Source organism: Scyliorhinus torazame, chromosome 13 (genome assembly GCF_047496885.1).
Source record: "Scyliorhinus torazame isolate Kashiwa2021f chromosome 13, sScyTor2.1, whole genome shotgun sequence".
NCBI lineage: Eukaryota > Metazoa > Chordata > Chondrichthyes > Carcharhiniformes > Scyliorhinidae > Scyliorhinus > Scyliorhinus torazame.
In genome coordinates, this window is record NC_092719.1 from 80,058,821 (window position 1) to 80,078,448 (window position 19,628).

At 42.9% G+C, this 19,628-nt stretch overlaps 1 protein-coding gene across 4 annotated transcripts in view; it reads right to left on the minus strand.

Annotated features, from left to right (window-relative positions):
* Positions 1–19,628, minus strand: part of ints13 (integrator complex subunit 13) — a 98,704-nt gene that overhangs the window by 30,521 nt on the left and 48,555 nt on the right. For 2 of the 4 annotated variants that reach the window (XM_072471854.1, XM_072471856.1), the window contains 4 exons: positions 19,307–19,330; positions 17,820–17,909; positions 14,843–14,932; positions 2,595–2,773 (listed from right to left, as the gene is read on the minus strand). In XM_072471854.1, coding sequence (XP_072327955.1) covers positions 2,595–2,773; positions 14,843–14,932; positions 17,820–17,909; positions 19,307–19,330 — 383 coding nt within the window. The remainder of the gene's footprint in view (positions 1–2,594; positions 2,774–14,842; positions 14,933–17,819; positions 17,910–19,306; positions 19,331–19,628) is intronic. The other 2 variants (XM_072471857.1, XM_072471855.1) reach the window with 1 other exon arrangement.

Below are 19,628 nucleotides of genomic sequence, written 5' to 3' on the forward strand. Positions count from 1 at the left end.
AGGCAGTTTCGCCAGCACTTCTGGTTGGGGGCAGGGTCAAAGTAAATACCGATTTGGGGGAAAACTATAGATTTGAGCCAGGGAAACCATGGGAGGAGAAAGGAATTAGGACACCAAAAGCTTTGTTTCGAGGGTCGGTTTGCAGGATTGATGGAGCTGGGAGCAAAGTATGGGCTGGAGCAGGGGGAAATATTTAGATACATGCAGGTTTGAGACTTGCCAGGAAGGAGATACAGAACTTCCTGGTAGAGCCAGCCTCCACATTGCTGGAGGCGGTGCTGATGACAGATGGAATGGAGAAGGGGGTAGTGTCGATGGTTTACGGGGCTACTTTGGAAGAGGAGAAGGCACGCTGGAAGGGATCAAGGCAAAGTGGGAGGAAGAGTTGGGAGGGGGTATGGAGGAGGGGTCCTGGTGGGAGGCGCTCCGGAAAGTGAAAGCCTCCACCTCGTGCGCGAGGTTGGGGCTGATACAGCTGAAGGTGGTATACAGAGCACACCTCACGAGGGCGAGGATGAGCCGGCTCTTTGAGGGGGTAGAACATGTGTGTGAATGTTACAGGAGAAGCCCCGCAAACCACGCTCATATGTTGTGGTCCTGTCCAAAGCTGAAGGATTACTGGAAGGAGGTTTTTAGGGTCATCCCTAAAGTGGTGTACGTGAAACTGGACCCGGACCCTCAGGAGGCCATATTCGGGGTGTCGGACCAGCTGGGATTGGAAACTTCACCTCATTGATGGCCTGAAGGCGGATCTTGTTGGGATGGAGATTAACCTCTTCACCCTGGCGTGGCAGGGGGGACCTACTGGAATTCTTAACTCTTGAGAAGGTTAAGTTTGAACTGAGGGGAAGGTTGGAGGGATTCTACAATTCATGGGCGTTATTCATTATGCACTTTCAAGAATTGGATTACATCGAACATGGGGGGGGGGGGGGGGGGGGGGAGAGAATGGGGACTGTATGTGTTAATGATGACTATGGGCGATTCCGGATTCCTTTTTGTTATTTGTTTATGTTAACATGCGGGCTGCTGTTTGGGGGTTTGATGGGAGGATGGGATTGTTGTTGATATGCGGATTGACATTGTATTCGTTACTGCTTATTGTTTATTGTTGGTGGGTGTAAATTTGGGAGAAAATGTAAAAAAGGAGAATTTTTTTTTTTTTTTTTTTTAAATTGTGTACCTGAGATGGACAATACAGGATATACTTTAAGGAAGATAGTGGCAATGTCACTGGACTCATGATCCAGAAGTCAGGCTACGCTCAGGCGTTACAAGTTCAAATCCCACTACGGCAGCTGGTGGAATTTAATTTCAGCAGTGGTGACCATGAAACTATGATTGGCTGTTGTAAAAAACCATCTGGCTTGCTAATGTCCTTTAGCGAAGGACATGGGGAGGTCTTGGTGAAATTATATTGTCGCTAGACTAGGAATGCAGAGACCCAGGGTAATGATCTGGGGACCCAGGGTAATGATCTGGGGACCCAGGTTTGAATCCCATCATGGCAGGTGGAGAAATTTGAACTTTAAAAAAAAATCTAAATTTAAAAAATCTAATGATGAAACCATTGTTGACTGTTGTAAAAACTGATCTGGTTCATTAATGTCCTTTAGGGAAGGAAATCTGCCGTCTTTATCTGGTCTGGCCGACATGTGATTCCAGATTCACAGCAATATTTGTGTTTTAAAAAGCCCTGTGCAAGGGAAATTAGGGATGGGTAATAAATGTTACAAATGCTGGCCTAGCCAGTGATGCCCACATCCCCATAACGAACAAAAAATAAATCGGCAATCCTTACGTAGTCTGGCCTACAAGTGACTCCAGATCCACAGTAAATGTGGTGACTCTTAACTGTCCTCTGAAATGGTCGAGCAAACCGCTCACTTCAAAGGCAATTAGGTATGGGGAACAAATGCTGGCCAGTAACACCCACATCCCAAGAAGTAATGAAGAAAAAGATACGATCAGGGCTAATCTGATCTATGTCTGATTACCAAAGAGGATCAGAGATGCATTTTCTCGTCCGCCCACACAATTACGTAGTTTGATGCCCAAGGCATCCCAATTGTTTAGGACAGGGTGATGAACCTCTAGGACTTTTCCTGGGTGTCATTTTAGTAGGTTTGTATGGATCTATATAAAGCTGTCCAATTAAAAATATGATTTCCAATTTCCTGGTTTGAAAGGAATCTCTAGTAAGTCTCAGGTTATCATTGTGCAGTCACACTCCAAGAATACAGAATCAAATGAAGTCATTCAGCATCCATTTTCTTATTAGCTAATGCAACTACAGCACAAGGAGAGTCTTTAAGTGAAGTAATTCTCAATGTGCCATTAGTGAATGCATGACAGAATTCAATTCTCTGACACAAATCAATCAATGCTGAACTAGAATATGTAGTATTCTAGTAAAAAAGCGGTATTAAAGGCTATTTTTGTGGAAAAAATTAGTCTACATTTAAACATTGATTTTCTAATTGTACACTGCTAATTAAGCGGTTAAGCAGCTGTCTACACCGTCACCAACATTTGACATCAGGACATGAAAGCAAATCAATTATAAATATATACATTTTTGCAAAGTGACCAACCGTAATCCGGTAATCAGTAACTCTTCCTCCACAACCTTCACTAATCGATGGGGGGTCCTCCAGAATGGAGCGAACACTGCTTAAAACATGCAGGAAAATCTCACCGCCATGGCTGCAAAGCATGTGACTGATCACTTTGGAACCTGACTTACGAGGCTGTTCCAACAAAACTGATCGACCTGATGTATACAAAAGGACATAAACATCAATTTTTGTTTGCAAATTAAACAATAGTTTCCTGCATTGCTACATCACAACAGTGACCACATTTCAAAAGTACTTCACTGGCTGTTTCGCACTTTGGGACATGTTGAGCTATTAAAAGGCGCAATAGAAATGCAGCTGTTTCTTTTTAGAAAGAGTGTAAGTAGACAGAGCTGAAGTTGGTTCACAAAGAAGCAGACGGTAGGGCGGCAGTGGTTAGCACTGCTGCATACGCGCTGAAGATCCAGGTGCGATCCCGGCCCGGGTCACTGTCTGTGTGGAGTTTGCACATTCTCCCCGTGTCTGCGTGGGTTTCACCCCCACAACCCAAAGATGATTGGCCAGACTCAATTGGAATAAAATAATTGGGTACTCTAAATTTATTTAAAAAAAGAGGCAGACTGTACACTGAAAAGATTGCATATGCAGTTGATGTTGCAATAAAATTGTGTCATACATTGCACAATGGTGCTATATTGTCATGTGAGAGTACCTTTAAGAAATCGGTGTTTATAAATAGGTGTGTATATAAATATCTGTAGTAAGAGTACCTTTAAGAAATGGGTGTTTACTACTGCAGTGATGTCAGAGAGTGGGTGGAGCTGGGCTGTCTGTCAGCTTTTTACTTTCGTTTTAGGCTGTTTGCTGCAGGGTGTGTTTTTAGTTTTGTTTTCAGTGTTGGAGCTGAAGCCAGACCAAGCAGGTGTACTGCTGTTCTCTCTGCCATCAAAAGACTAACTCTTGATCATTTGGTGAATTCAGAATTATAAATGTTCTCAGTAGTGAATGTAAACCTATTGCGCTTCTGGTAAAAGGTGTTTTAAATCTTATGGATGTTAAAAGGAAAGCTTAAAGGATTACTTAGTGTTGTATTCTTTGCGGGTTATATTTGAATTAATGGTTGCTAAGATGTTCACTGTATTCTTTAAAAAGGTTATCTTGAGTTCATAGAATAAACATTGTTTTGCTTTCAAAAATACTTTTCCATTTCTGCTGTACCACACCTGCAGAGTGAGCCGTGTGCTCCCCATACCAAAATCTATTAAAAGTTGTGGGTCAGGTGAACACCATGATACACTTTGGGGTTCTCTAAACCACGGCCCATAACAATATGTGCAATACAGGAGGAGAACCTAACTTTACAGTTTCAGATAAAATTTACATCAGCTTGACTTATCTAGTGATTGTTATTCATACAGATAAGAATTAATTTGAATCCCAGAGCTGCCTCAACTCAAACTGAGGGACCTCAAAAACAAAATAGGGACCTACAGGAAAACACACACAGTTTTGTTATTGGCGGAAGCAGGGTTAGCAGGATTTACCTATAAATTGTGGAAAAAATGGAATCGCTTGCATCTGTGGCTTTTAAGGTCAGTCTTATTGCAATGTTAATGTATCAGTTCAGAAGAATGTGTAATTCACTATTATTTGCTCTTTTTCAATGCACAGATGCAAACAATAAGGGCGGGATTTACCGGCTGGTCACGCCGGCGTATGGGTTTCCCGACGACGAGGGTTACTGTGAAAAACACCGAGTCGCCACATTCTGGCGCCTGTTCGGGTAAGCTGGTATGGGAATTGAACTTCTTCCATTTTATAGCTGTGGGCAAGCAAAGCAAGAGGACTGTGAAGCTGAATCATTTTCCTACAAAGGAAGAGATGTCAGAGACACAAATAGGCAGTGCATCTCCTGACCAGGGTCTCACAACTGAATCTTATGGAGAGAGCTATCTTCTTTCCCAAACCCCCCCCCCCCCCACACCACCAATGAGGTAAAGGTCAAGATGTCAGCCGTCGATAAAGAGCATCTGAGCTCCATTAATCTTATCCAGAGCAGCAACCAGCTCTCCCTCCTCAGCTTTAACCTGGGCTATCTTCAGTGTGGCTGCCTTCTGTCTCAAATGGTGAGCTAATAAATGACTGGCTTTATCCTCATAAAATGTCCCTTGAGACAACGAAGCTGACTCACTGCATTCCATGTTGATTCAAACTCAAACACCATTTGTAGCATCTTTCACTCTGCCAACAACTCTGCTGTAGAGGTTGTGGAATATTGCCGATCCACCTCCAAGATGAAGTCCACCAATCTCCAGCTTTCAGCCCTGCCAACCTTATCCTTGGGGGTCTTGTATGATATTATTTCCCCTCTGACCACCGCCTTCAACGCTGCCCAGAACGTGGTAGGCAGAACCTCCCCATTCTGGTTGGAATCTATGGTCGAAGCCACCCTTACACAAAATCCCTTATCTGCCAGGAGTTACACGTCCAACCTCCATGGGGTGCGCTGGGCTCGGCCTACCCAATCGCAAATCCACATGGTGTGGATCATGGTCCGATATTACAATCGCCATGTACCCAGCTCCCACCATCCCCGAGAGTAATGTCTTCCCCACTATAAAGAAATCTATTCTGGAGTATACCAGGTGACGTGAGAGAAGCAGAAAACTCCCTCTCCCTTGGATAACTAAACCTCCATGAATCTGCTCCCCTTCCTCCACATCCCAGAAGTAACCAGACACCTGGGACTTGACCTGTCCATCCTCGGGTCTAATACGCAGTTGAAATCTCCACTCATAATCAACTGGTGAGAGTTCAGATCAGGGATGGTCGTCATGGCGGCACAGTAGCACAGTGGGTAGCACTGTTGCTTCACAGCGCCCGGGTCCCAGGTTCGATTCCCACCTTGGGTCACTGTCTGTGCGGAGTCTGCACGTTCTCCCTGTGTCTGCGTGGGTTTCCTCCGGGTGCTCCGGTTTCCTCCCACAAGTCCTGAAAGGCGTGCTGTTATGTAATTTGGACATTCGGAATTCTCCCTCCTTCTGCACTGTAGACTGTAAATTCTACGTCTATGTCCATGTACCTGAACAGGCGCTGATATGTGGCGACTGGGGGCTTTTCACAGTAACTTCATTGCAGTGTTAATGTAAGCTTACTTGTGACAATAAAGATTATATTATTATACAACCTTTTGATAAAATCTACGCCATCCCAATTTGGTGCATAAATGTTCACGAATACCCCTGGTACACCCACCAGCACCCCACTCACCATAACATGCTTCAAATGTGGACAAAAGAGCTAAATGTCAGAGGTGAGGCGAGAGTGACTGCACTTGACACCAAGGCAGCATTTGACCAAGTATGGCATCAAGGAGCCCTAGCTAAACTGGAATCAATGGAAATCAAGGGGGAAACTCTCCACTGGTTGGAGTCATACCTAGCACAAAGGAAATTGGTTGTGGTGGTAGGAGGACAATCATTTCAGCTCCAGAACATCACCACAGGAGTTCCTCAGGATAGTGTCCTAGGCCCAACCATCTTCAACTGCTTCATCAATGGCCTCCCTTCCATTATAAGATCAGAAGTGGGGCTGTTTGCGGATGACTGCACATGTTCTGAACCATTCACGACTCCTCAGATAATGAAACAGTCTATGTCCAAATGCAGCAGAACCTGGGCAATATCCAGGTTTGGGCTGACAAGAGACAAGTGGCAAGCAATGACCATCTCCTACAAGAGAGGATCTAACCAATGCCCCTTGACATTCAATTGCCGAATCCCCCACAATCAACATCTTGGGGGTGTGGGGAGTTTATCACAGATCAGGAACTGAACTGGACTAGCCACATTAATACTGTGGCTACCAGGGCAGGTCAAAGGCTAGGAATCCTACAGTGAGTCACTCACCTCTGACCCCCTCCAAAACCTGTCCACCATCTACAAGGCACAAGTCAGGAGTCTAATGGAATACTTTCCACTTGCCTGGATGAGTGCAGTTCGAACAACACTCAAGAAGCTCAACACCATCCAGGACAAAGCATCCAGCTTGATTGCTCCCCCTTCCACAAACATTCAAACGCTCCACCACCGACGAACAGTGGCAGCCGTGTGCACCATCTACAAGACGCACTGCAGTAACTCACCAAGGTTCCTTAGTCAGCACCTTCTAAACCCACGACTGCTACCATCTAGAAGGACAAGTCACTCACCACCCTGACTTGGAAATATATCGCTGTTCCTTCATTGTCGGTAGGGCAACATCCTGGAACTCCCTCCCTAACAGCACAATGAGTGTACCTATACCTGAGGGACTGCAGTGGTTCAAGAGGGCAACTCACCACCACTTCTGAAGGGCAACTAGGAATGGGCAATAAATGCTTGCCTAACCAGCGACATCCACATCCCATAAATGAACATTGTGGACAATTCTGGGCACCACAGCTTAAGGAGGGACAGTGAAGGTTTACTGGAGATGGGGAACTTCAGTTATGAGGAGGTGGAAAAGTTAGGATTGTTCTCCATGGAACAGCGAATGGTTAAGTGGAAACCTAATAGAGGTTTTCTGAAATTATAAGCAGTTTGATAAAAGTTGTTAGAGAAAAACAGACAAGTGCATCAATAACCAGCAGTCATTGATTTAAGCTCATTTTCAAAATATCCAGAGTGGTGATGATGAGAAATCTATTCACTCAATACAGTCAGGATCCAGAATGCTCTACCCAGAAAGGTACAAAGCAGATTCCATCAATAATTTTAAAAATGAGCTGGACAAGAATTTGAGGATGAGGAATTTACAGAGTTATGGATCAACAGCAGGGCCGCGGGGATAAAAAAAGATTGCCCTTTCAAAGAACTAACCCAGGCCTGATAAGCCGAGTGGCCTCTTGTGCTGTAAATTTCTGATTCCCTAATAATGGTAGCACAGGCAATGCACTGACACTGTAAAATGTGGAAACTTGTGGGCCTCATTGATTACGCTTGTGGGAAAAAGTCTGTGTTGAGACATTCAGATTCAAGCATTATTATGCTGGAATTCAAGGTAAAGATACACTCCAAATATAAAGGGAGGAGGAGGAACATTTAGATATTTTACTCCAGAACACCGTCACAGGACTAGGAGAGATAGATACAAGTGGGGGAATGTGCAACTGACAGCTACAAAACCTATCTGAGACTAAAATAAGGATCTGCAGAGTCTGGCCCTGTCCAACAGGTACAATGAGGGTTTTCTCTGTAGTCATGATCAAGAGAGAGGAATGCGTTGCCAACATGTCAGAGTAAGGGATATCTCAACGCGACTGGAAAGGAGCACAAATGAGGAAGAACCAGCTATCATAATTCAATTCAGAAACAGCAACATTAGAAGGAAGAAGGCAGAGGAGGGAAATTAACCTGAGCCACATGCTAATTGGCAGGGACACAAACAGATTAAGAAGTTAATTGTGCAGCTGGAAGACTAGAGTAGGGCTTCCCAAACTGCCAGGTCACAGGATGAACTTTTGAGGTCACGAGTTCTGAAGCAGCAATGGCTGCTGCGGATGTCAGACTGATTTCTGCTCTGAGGCCTGACTGCTGCTGTGCAGGAAAAAAAACGAAATAAGGTAGGTATTTCTTCAATAATCAGGGTTACATGCATCAATAATCTGGATCATAGTACAAGAACAATCAGGAGGCTATTAGATTAATAATCAGAGTCCAAATACATTAATCTGTCTAATCAATCGCTAACCTATTGCATCAATAATATGGATCCTGTTACATTACGAAGTCTTACAACACCAGGTTAAAGTCCAACAGGTTTGTTTCGATGTCACTAGCTTTCGGAGCGCTGCTCCTTCCTCAGGTGAATCTGGTGTTGTAAGACTTCTTACTGTGCTCACCCCAGTCCAACGCCGGCATCTCCATATCATGTTTATATAATTCAGGATACTATCAGATGCCTTTTCTGCAACTCTCCAAACGCTCAAATCCTGTTTCTCTGACACCATTCCCCAGTCAAGAACTAAACTCACCTCCCTTCAATCAACAGGTGAAGCTCCTAACCCATCACCATTGTCTCAATTGTCCACTCAACAACTCGTACCCCACCGCCAGGCATTTATTCTGGGATCACACAATACAGCATGAGGAGAGAATGCTGATTGATTGGCAAATGGACTCTGATTGGTAGAAGCAATGTCGTGGAGAATGCACCAGGGAACAGTTAGCTACCAAGCTTACATACGTGTGCCAGCAGCTTTGTGCCTTTTTCAACTAAACATAAGGCTGGGGAGCAGCCCAGCCATTCCCTGGTTCATTTCCCCTGGCAGTGCCTTGACCAGAGTCCACATGCCTGGTTTGAATTTAAACAAAAACTTGGCAGCTAACTAATCCCTGGTGCATTCTACATGGCAATGCCTCTACAAATCAGAATCCACTTACCAACTGTTATGCAAGGAAGATATTAGGGAATTGGGTCCAGAAATAAGACCCCAATGTGGCAGTCAATGTAGGGGTTAAACAGACTGAGTGGGGAAAGAAACCTGCTAGCAGAGAGTCAGAGGGATACACCCACACCTGGCATGAGTTACATTATCCTGTTCAGATTTAAATACGTTAGAGGGCATACACAGGATGGCCCAGTTCAGAAAGGGTGAATCACCTGAGAACCGTTGTCCTTCGGGACATTCCTGTCTGACCAGCTATTAGCCCATTAGAGTCTGGTGGCCTCTTTCTCAGTCAATGGGAGGTTAGTTGCATATCAATAACATGGCTGTTCTTTTGTGTGAGGGCTGGGTGGAGCTTAGAAACAGAGACAGAGAGAGAGAGAGAGAGATAAAATCCCGTTTTGAACAGGTACAGGGAGATGGCTTTGGAAACTAATTGAGAAGGTCATGAAAGTTGTCACCGAGGCAGGCTTTGGAAAAAGGGTTCAGAACGAATGTCCCTACCAGAAGGAAAATTGCTTTGTAAATGAAAGTATTGCCTTTGTCTGCCTGTGAAAGTGGCCATGATGTGGAGATGCCGGCGTTGGACTGAGGTGAACACAGTAAGAAGTCTTACAACACCAGGTTAAAGTCCAACAGGTTTGTTTCAAACACTAGCTTTTGGAGCACTGCTCCTTCCTCAGGTGAATGAAGAGGTATGTTCCAGAAACATATATATATATATATATATATATATATATATAGACAAAGTCAAAGATACATCATGGCTACCATTGACACCTCAAAGTGGAGGGGATCTCCAAGAAGATCACGCATATAGACACTGACATTAAGTTTCTGCAAAGATGCAAGAAAGCAGACAAGACTTGTAAATGCTCACATTCAAAGCATTGTCTGGCATCTTTGACTTTGTCTATATATATGTTTCTGGAACGTACCACTTCATTCATCTGAGGAAGAAGCAGTGCTCTGAAAGCTAGTGTTTGAAACAAACCTGTTGGACTTTAACCTGGTGTTGTAAGACTTCTTACTGTGAAAGTGGCATGAGAGCTAATGAAAGTGGCATGGGAACTAATGTGCTAATGTTAAGAAACTGCATGTAATCTGTTATTGTTGGGGTTAAAGTTTAAAAATGTAAATATTGTTTTCTTTTACTAACATTTGTTTATAAAATAACCAAGCCCCATTTCTTATATTATCACTCCTGGAACAAATTGATCTTCCTGTACCATCTTAAAAAAGTTATGGCATCTGGTTCAGTCTCTTAGCCACTGATGAGAGCTGACCAGGTGCCTGTAACACCAACCAATCAGCACTCTCTTCTCATGCAGTATAATTTGTTGTTCCATTACAATTGGTATTTCTGCAAAACTGTCCTGACGAATGCAAGACAAAAAGATTCGGCAGCATGTTTCTATTTTTCTTATCTTTAGGGTAAAAGTAAAGGCCCAAGTTTGAAAAGTGACATAATATAGACTATCATCAAACTCCTTAGTTTAAATTTTCTCCATTTTGACGGCTTGGACAAGACAGCGAGATGGCTTTTACTCACAGACTTCTCCACAGCCAGCATTAATGCTCCTCATCAACATTCTGGTCATGAGGGTCATCGTTCATGCTGGGCAAGCCAAGCAATGCTAGTTTTATTTGCCTGGAAAGTTTAGCCAGGTTTTATTTGGATAACCTGTAAGGTAACTTATCGACTAAGTGTCTCTTTTGGTTAAAAATAAAGGAGAAGCGTGAAACATTCATACAATTTTGTGAAAATGGTCTCAGAGATTTTGCTTCTAACTCTTTGCTTAGCTCTGGGAAATTTCAAAATGACTGTGTGACACTCTGCGAGGGTCAGGCTCTTGGAACCAACACCTTGTTCCAAAGAATGACCAAAACCAGCAAATAAGGCTGTCAAAAGTTTAAAGATGACGGATGAAACCTAAAGAAAGCCAACTTTATTGGGTGTGTCTGGCTAATCACTATTTAAAAGCTAGAAAAGGAAAAGGAACTATCAGCTAAAGACCCTGGTTTCTGTCAAATAGTAAAAATTTGCTCACAAATCATTGATGTTAGGTTTTCCTAAATTGGAACACTGCAATGTGTCATGTTTCGTGTCCATGCATTGGAACGGATGAGGAACAGGGCCCTAGTTTGTGAAATTAAACATAAAGATTGTGATTTAACGCCCAAGAAAGAGGGAGGATGGCTGTGGCAGTATCTGTGGAGAGAAACACAATTATTGTTTCTCTTGACAAGTTCCGGTGAAAGGTCACAGGCCTGAAACATTAACTCTTCTCTCTACAGATGATGCCATAACCCGAGTATTTCCAGCACTGTCTGTTTTTATTTCAGCATCCGCACCATTCTGCTTTTCAAAGGGAGGGGGAAGTTTGGAGAAAGTTAGACAAGGGCTTAGGAGGAGCAGTACATTCTCAGTTTAGGCGGCTTTTTAATTGAAGAATTACTAAGCGAAAATTCAAGTGTTAAAGACGTCCAGTCAGATATAGGCAAATATTTTATGCATTTCAATTATATGTATGAGAACAAAGGGGAAAGTTGGCACAGGATACACTTGTATACGTGTACACACACACACAAGGTTAGATTAGATCTACTGGCAAGTGAAGCAGGAAGCAGAAGGAAGGAATACCAAATGAGAGCTACTGACAGATCAAATCAAACTGTGAGGCGTGACTATAGCATGCAGGGGTTCCTGTAATGGACTGAGACCTAGGGATAGCAGTGACCATTCATTAAAGAAGTGCAAGTTGCCTATCAGGTTTAGAAAACTATTTTATGTTGTATTGGTCAGACCAAATTGAAGATGGGCAGACTTACATTTACACAGCATCATTTACAATCCCAAGATGTCCCAAAGTATCTCATAGCCAATTAAGTACTTTTGATATATTGCCAGGTGTAGTGTAGGAAACATGGCAGCCAATTTTCACACTGCAAGCTCCAACACATAGCAACAGAATTAATATCTAATTTAGTTTGAAGTGATGTTTCTGGGGAGAACTCCCCTAATCATCTCCAACATCGTATCACAAGATCTTTTATGGTTACCTGAAAGGGCAGACATCTTAATGAAAGGTTTGTCAGTGTGGCACTCCACAGTATTTTAGGGGAGTGTCAGCTTGGATTTTGTGCTCATGTCTCTGGAGGAGGATGTTAACCCACAACCTTGTGATTCAGGGCAAGAGTGCTACCCATTGAGCCTGACACAAAAGTCCCATATTTCCATCCCGTCAGAGTCTAGTACATTCACAATTGAGAGTATTAATATCCAGCTCCAGACAGCACAAATGTCAAGGCTATATATGTAGGAAGTGCGGTGCAACTGGAAAGATATCTAACCTTGGAGCTTTAGCTCAATTGTTTCAAGTGAACTGCAGACTAATAGCATAAGCAAAGGCCAGGATTTAACCATATGAATACCCGAGCCTGCTCCACCATTCAATCAGATCATGGCTAAACTGTACCGCAACCCATTTTACCCAGTTTAACCACATATAGCTTGATACTCTTGCCCAACAAACATCTAGCCATCTCAGTCTTGAAAGCACTAACTGATCCCCAACAACCACAGTCTTTTTGGAAAAGAGTTACATGTTTCCACTACCCTCTGTGTGAAAAGCTGATCATTAATTTCATTCCTGAATAACCCAGGTCCAAATGTAACATTATGTATCCCACCAGGGGGAATAGATTCACTTCCATCAAAGCCCTTTATCATTTTAAGCACACTGAACAGATCATCCTTCAACACTGGATGCTGTTGGGCAGCTTTGCCTGGGGGAGAAAAAGAGTAAGTCTATCCACTAGTTTGTGTGCAAGGTTTGATTAACTAATTCTATCTTAATTTCATCTTGAACGTAATCCCATCTCCACAAGCAAACTAACAAAGAATAGGGTTGGAGGGAAAAGACTTTCAAAATGGGACAGAACTTTGCTCAGACCCTTGGGGAACTACATAAGAAATAAGAGCAGGAACAGACTATTTGACTCTCTAAGCCTACGCCACTTTCAATAAGGCCATCGCTGATCTGACGTGTCCTTAACTCCACTTTCCGACCTTGCAGATTGAAAGGCTGTCTAACTTTTCACAGTAACTTCATTGCAGTGTTAATGTAAGCCTACTTGTGACAATAAAGATTATTTTAAAAATAAATAAATGGGAGACCCCTTATTCTGAAACAGTGCCCCATTGTTCTAGATTCCCCCACAAGGGGGAAACACCCCCTCAGCATATAACCCTGTCAAACCCCCGCAGAATCTTAGATGTTTCAATAAGATTACCTCTAATTCACAAAAAGTTCAAAAGACTAATGTACAGTGGAGAATGGACAATAGGGAGACACCAGACAGATTCTGATGAAGGGGATGTTATCTCTCTTCTCAGATGCTGACATTGAAGTAAATGCAAAAACGAAAATTATGATTCTTTTAACCTGCACAGGTAGCTTGGTTCCTGTCCAAAGAAATGCAGTGATAATAAGATACCATCACATTCATTTAAGCATCCAGAGTTACTGAACCAATTGCCAGGAGCAGTTCTACAATACGGCATGATCTCACCTTCCCCTTTGGCTTCTGCAGTACATTTATAACAAACACCAAGCAGCCTCCCCGAACAGGCGCCGGAATGTGGCGACTAGGGGCTTTTCACAGTAACTTCATTGAAGCCTACTCGTGACAATAAGCGATTTTCATTTTTTCATTTCATTTTCAATAGCAAACCACTCAATTTAAATGGATTGCATCAGTGTTCCAATTGGAAAATCTTGGTCTCAATAAATGTAGGTTTCATGAACAATAAATATGGAAGGAGGACATAAAAAGCAGGGTGCAGCTGTGGGAACAATGGCTGTACTAAGTCAACTACAGACACAAATGCATACATCTAATGCCTCCCAGTTAGTCATTAAACATTATTGTAAGTATCAATCCTTCAGCCAATTAGGGTCTTGTTGTACACAGAAATATTTTAAAATTACAATTGGCATAGCAAAGTCTCAACAATATTGGAACAACGTGATTGAGGGTGAAAGGGGGTTTAATGCAGTGGAATGTGTCAATGACCTGGATTTTGCAGTCAGTGGTGAAGCAAGGGTGCTTAACCCTGACCTCGAAGAGATGACGACAAAGACCGAGCAAACTCTGACAGGAATTTCTCCTATCCCTGCAACAGTTTAAATCTGGCACCAAATCAAGGGCAGATGCAATGTTGACAGCTAACAGATAGGCAACCAAATTGAAATATTTACACAGAACAAACAAACTGGGAAGTTAAAAGCACGTAAAATTCAGTGCTTTCAATTTACACTTTCGGGTAGAGAATTAGATATATAACTATTAAAATAGAAAAAGTAAAAATAAACAGACTTCTATGTGGAATTTTTAAATATAGTGGAGAACTTTGACATTCCATTAAGATAAAATCAGCTGTTCAGGGCCAGGGAAGTTATTTAGCAATAATTATGAAGTTAATCGACCATTAAAAGCCCATTTACACATCATTCAACATTCAACCTTTTCCAGGGTTTTCACAGCGAGGTGAACAGTGTTAGAGTGAAAGCTCTTATCAATTCATGATTATAAGGGGGACAGCAGTTTGTGGGAACCTCTACAGCACATTCTTACGGTTATAGACTCACTGACATCAACTTTTGATTTTCACTTTATTCTACAGGTGTCTGTGGAATTATGATGGCAAACACTGACATTACCACAGCAAAATTTGAGCCATTCTATTTAGAATGCAACATCGTACATAATTCTGGAGCTTTGCCAAGATACTTTTATCAAGATAGCTATCAAATACAGCAAAATTACTCACCATTCAGTAAGAAGTTTGTTAGGCAGGAGGAGGGTCTGCTGTTTACATCTACTGGTGATATTCTGTAAGCTCCTGTGCAATAATGCAACTCTGAAAGAAATGTTTTATATTACATACTGTAATGTTAAATGATATAGAAACTGGACAGATAAATATTAGTAATCATTCTGAACTCTTCTTAAAAGTAACATGACACACTCTCTTACTGAGCCAAAGCATTCCACCTTTATTTGGCAGAACTTACTTAATTAAGTCAAGAAGGAAAAAGTTATCACTGCATTACAATACCATAAGACATAGGAGCAGAAGTAGGCCATTTAGCCCAATTGAGTTGGTGCTGCCATTCAATGAGGGCATGACTGATCTGATAATGCTCAACTCCACTTTCCCACGTTATCCCCATAACCCTCGACTCCCTAACCGACTAATAATCTGTCTATCTCAGCCTTGAGCATACTTAACGACCCAGCCTCGAACATACTTAATGACACAGCCACTTGTGACGATTGGAGGAATATAGGAAAACTGGGATTATAGATGTATTGGGCAATTTAAGGGTTAAAAGCTTGGGGTTAGAATGTGTTTTGACTGCAGTGGTCATGTTTTTTTAAAACAAAGTTCTGTTCTGCAGGGCCTGCGTGACTTAGGAGAGATATTGGAGGTGGTGGTATTCCCATCTATCTGCTGCCCTGATCCTTCTAGGTGGAGGTTGCAGGTTTGGGAGATGCTGCCGAACATGGTCAACTATTTACTTTCGAGATCTGGCAAATAAATAAAAATTAGAATTTCTCCACTCATATTCCCATTGTTGTTACAATGATTAGAGGGGAAATCTTAACCAACTCCTGACCTTTCAGCAGGTTGAAGAGGGACAGGGGTTAAATTGGCAAAATCACAAAACCTAACTCACCAATATGTTGGCTCCAGATTTAACCATGATTGATATCAGGGTAACAAGTTAACCCACTCTTAAGAGGCATCCTTCATAATATTTAAGTGAGATTTTGGTAGCACTTTGAAATTAATCCTGCACAGATTTCCTGGGGTTCAGGAAGCTAGTCAGTAAAATGGAAGCGAGATTTATCGGACCCAAATAGTGGGGATGGACGGTATCATGGCAACCCTGAGGGAATTTGGCCGGTTCTCCAGATACAAACTGAACATGGCTAAGAGCGAGTTGTTTGCAATTCAGGTGAGGGGGCAGGAGAGTAGGCTGAAGGAGTTGCCGTTCAGGCTGGTGGGGGAGAGTTTCCGATATTTGGGGATTCAGGTGGCACGGGACTGGGGCAAGTTGCATAAGCTCAACCTGTCCCGACTGGTGGAACGAGTGAGGGAGGAGGTCCGGAGCTGGCATGCGCTCCTGCCGTCATTGGCGGGGAGGTTGTAGACTGTTAAGATGACAATTCTCCCGTGGTTCTTGTTTGCTTTTCAGTGTCTCCCCATCTTTATCCCTTCTTTAAGAGGCTGAATAAAATTATTCTGGGATTTGTATGGGCGGGGAAGCCCCGCGGGTGAAGAGGGTGATGCATGAAAGGAACAGAGGAGGAGGGGGGCTGGCGTTGCTGAACTTGAGCAACTATTACTGGGCGGCCAACATAGCGATGATAAGGAAATGGATGGTGGGTGCGGGGTCGGTTTGGGAGCGGATGGAGGCTGCTTCATGCAGGGGCTCTAGCTTAGCAGCCCTAGTCACGGTACATCTGCCGCTTCCGCCGGGAAAGGTACTCCACCAGCCCGATAGTGGTGGCGGCTCCTCGGATCTGGGGACAGTGGAGGAGGCATGTAGGGGAGGTAAGAGCATCGGTGTGGACCCCAATCTGCAACAACCACTGATTTGCCCTGAGGAACGTGGACGGGGGGTATCGACTGTGGAGGAGGGCGGGGATTGTGAGGATGGGGGATCTGTTCCTGGAAGGGAGCTTTCCGAGCACGAGGGCGCTGGAGGAGAAGTTTGGGCTGGTGAGGGGGAACAAATTTAGATACTTACAGGTGCGGGATTTTGTACATAGACTGGTGTCGCCCTTCCCACATCTCCCGCCGAAGGGAAGGCACGACAGGGTAGTTTCTAGGGGAGAGGTGGGAGAGGGTAGAGTCTCAGACGTCTACAAGGAACTAATGGGAGCTGAGGATACGCAGACCGAGGACCTGAAGCAGGACAAGTGTGTTAGATGCGCCGGAGGGCCGGCTAACTATGTACACATGTTCTGGTCGTGCCCTAAACTCAGGGGGTACTGGCAGGGATTCGCAGATGTCATGTCCCGGGTATTGAATCTTTGGGGTGTCGGAGGACCCGGGAGTCCAGGAAGAGAGAGAGAGGCCGACGTTCTGGCCTTTGCTTCCCTGGTAGCCCGGCAACGAATACTGTTAGCATGGTGGGTCTCAAAGCCCCTGAGGCATGGCTATCGGACATGGCGAGCTTTCCTGGCCTAGAGAAAGTCAAGTTTGCCTTGAGAGGTTCGCTATTAGGGTTTGCTCAAAGGTGGCAGCCATTTATTGACTTCTTCGCAGAGGAGTAAGCGTCAGCGGAGGAGAGCCTAGGGTAGAGTAGGGGGAGCCTAGGGTAGAGTAAAGTAGGGGGATATTGAGGCCGGCCCTTGTGTGAACAGAGCCATGGTTTGCACTATGTTTATTTTGTGTCTTGACTTCTTTTTTTTGTACTGTACAATGTCACTTTTTCTATATGCCCAAAATACCTCAATAAAATTGTTTGTTAAAAAATACATGGAAGCGAGATTGAAGGACACTTCATGGGTAGGGTCAGGCATGTTACAGGTTTTGTTCTGTAATAAGTATAATGCTTAAAGGAATATTTTTATTCCAATTCGATAAACTGACCAAAATGAAACCTATGGTTTGAGGTACAACAGAACTGGAGTGAAATGGCAACAGTTGTAATTTTGCTTCTTTAATAATTCGCTGGACAAAACCTGTGGTAACATCGTTTTTACCAGCTAGTTTAATCTTACTTTATACTTACCAACATTATTGGTTCGTGGGGTACACCACTTCAATGTCACAGTATCTTTGACAGCACCATCTCTATTGCTATTGCATAGATGTGGATCAACTGCAAGATAAAACCAAACAGAACATAGCGTTTGGCTTGAACAAGCAAAATGCAAAACTTTCAGAGCAAACTAAAATTCCATCTTAATATTCAAGAAAAGACAAAGTAGCGAAAGTAAACAAAAGCCTATTCTAAAAAAAAATAAACAATTAGTTCAACACTTGCAAGGGTCAATTTCATTAAAGCTTATTCCAAACGGATTTGAATAATTAAACCACATAATTACTGTAGCCAAAGCCAATTTTAGTCACAGTTGAAATTAAGCGTTGTGATACAGGACAGTCACAACTTCAGCAGGAGAACAATGCATGTGTTCCACATCATTCTCAATGGCTCCCATCAACACTTCTGTAATTAGTGAACAGGAAGTGTGATTCACGCGAACGTGACCTGGACTTGGATGTCCACTGCCATATGCTCCTCCATCTGGTGTACCAGGAAACTCAGCTAAATCATTGGGGGCAAGAGTACAAACCCATTCCTTTCCATCAAGAGTAAGCATTAAATATTTTGTATTTCTTACAAGCTAAGAAATTAATTTGCAACCTCCAAATAAAATCCACGTAAAAACAAAAGATACTTTAACAATCAATGACCATTCTGGTTGCGTGGGTTGCAGAGTGAAATATCACGGAGAGGCAATATGGTCCAACACGAGGGTGCTGGCTTTCTGAAAGAGCCCTCCATTAAATCAATTCCCAATTTCCCCTCTCCTCCTCCCCACCCTTTACCCTCCCCCTACTTTTAATCTATTTGTTTTCAAATACTTATCCACTTGCATTTTTAAAATCATGATGAATTCCGTTACTGGCAGAGCATTTGATGTCCCAACAAGCTACCATGTAAAGAACTCTCTCCTAAAGTCTCCCTTTTCTTCTTCTAACAACGCTGTTGGATTTATCATTCCCGGCACTTCAAACAGAGGAAATACATTCACTCCTCATATAGTTTATTATGCAGAATGCTCAGAGTTTTGAAAGCCACATTAAATCTCTTCTCAAGGTTCTCTCTTCTACTGAAAGGTGTTTCATTTTCTTTTGTGTCTTCTTCTAACTAAAGAGACTCATCTCTGATTACCTTATTGAACTTTGCTCCATCCTCTACACAGCCATAATGTCTCTTCCAAAGGAAGATACCCAAAGAGTCTCACAAGTTACATTGTTTATTTAAGGTTGATTTTAAAATAGGCAGATATTGATTCACACTGTACTACACACTGCTGCCAGAGGCATTTGCAGTTTTGATATATACAGCATTGTTTCACTGATCTAGATAAATACCTTCCAACTCCTGTTGTCAATACTTTACCTGAGGGATACAATTCAGAAGTCGCTAGCGATCATTTGGAAAAAATTCTAAACCTGTTACATGAAAGACTAAGTTACACTACCAATTACCTTTCTTTCCCTTGAAGTGGTCACCTACAAATATCAGAAGAAGTGATATTAAGGTTTTTTTTCTAATAGGAAGAGAAAATCAAGCAACAGAAATCCAAACTTTTGCTGCAGCTGTTCCAGTGCAGGCACTGGAAATCTAAACTCAACCCAGAAATGCAACAAGAATATTCACACACTTAACTGCAGAGATTGAGCCATTTTCTGTTTTCCAGATACCAAGTTATAGAGGGCTTAGGCAAGTCTGAATCGTGTGCTTGGATATTATTACAAGCATGGAGACAAACATTCGAAAGAACATGTTTTGTGCAATATATTAATCATA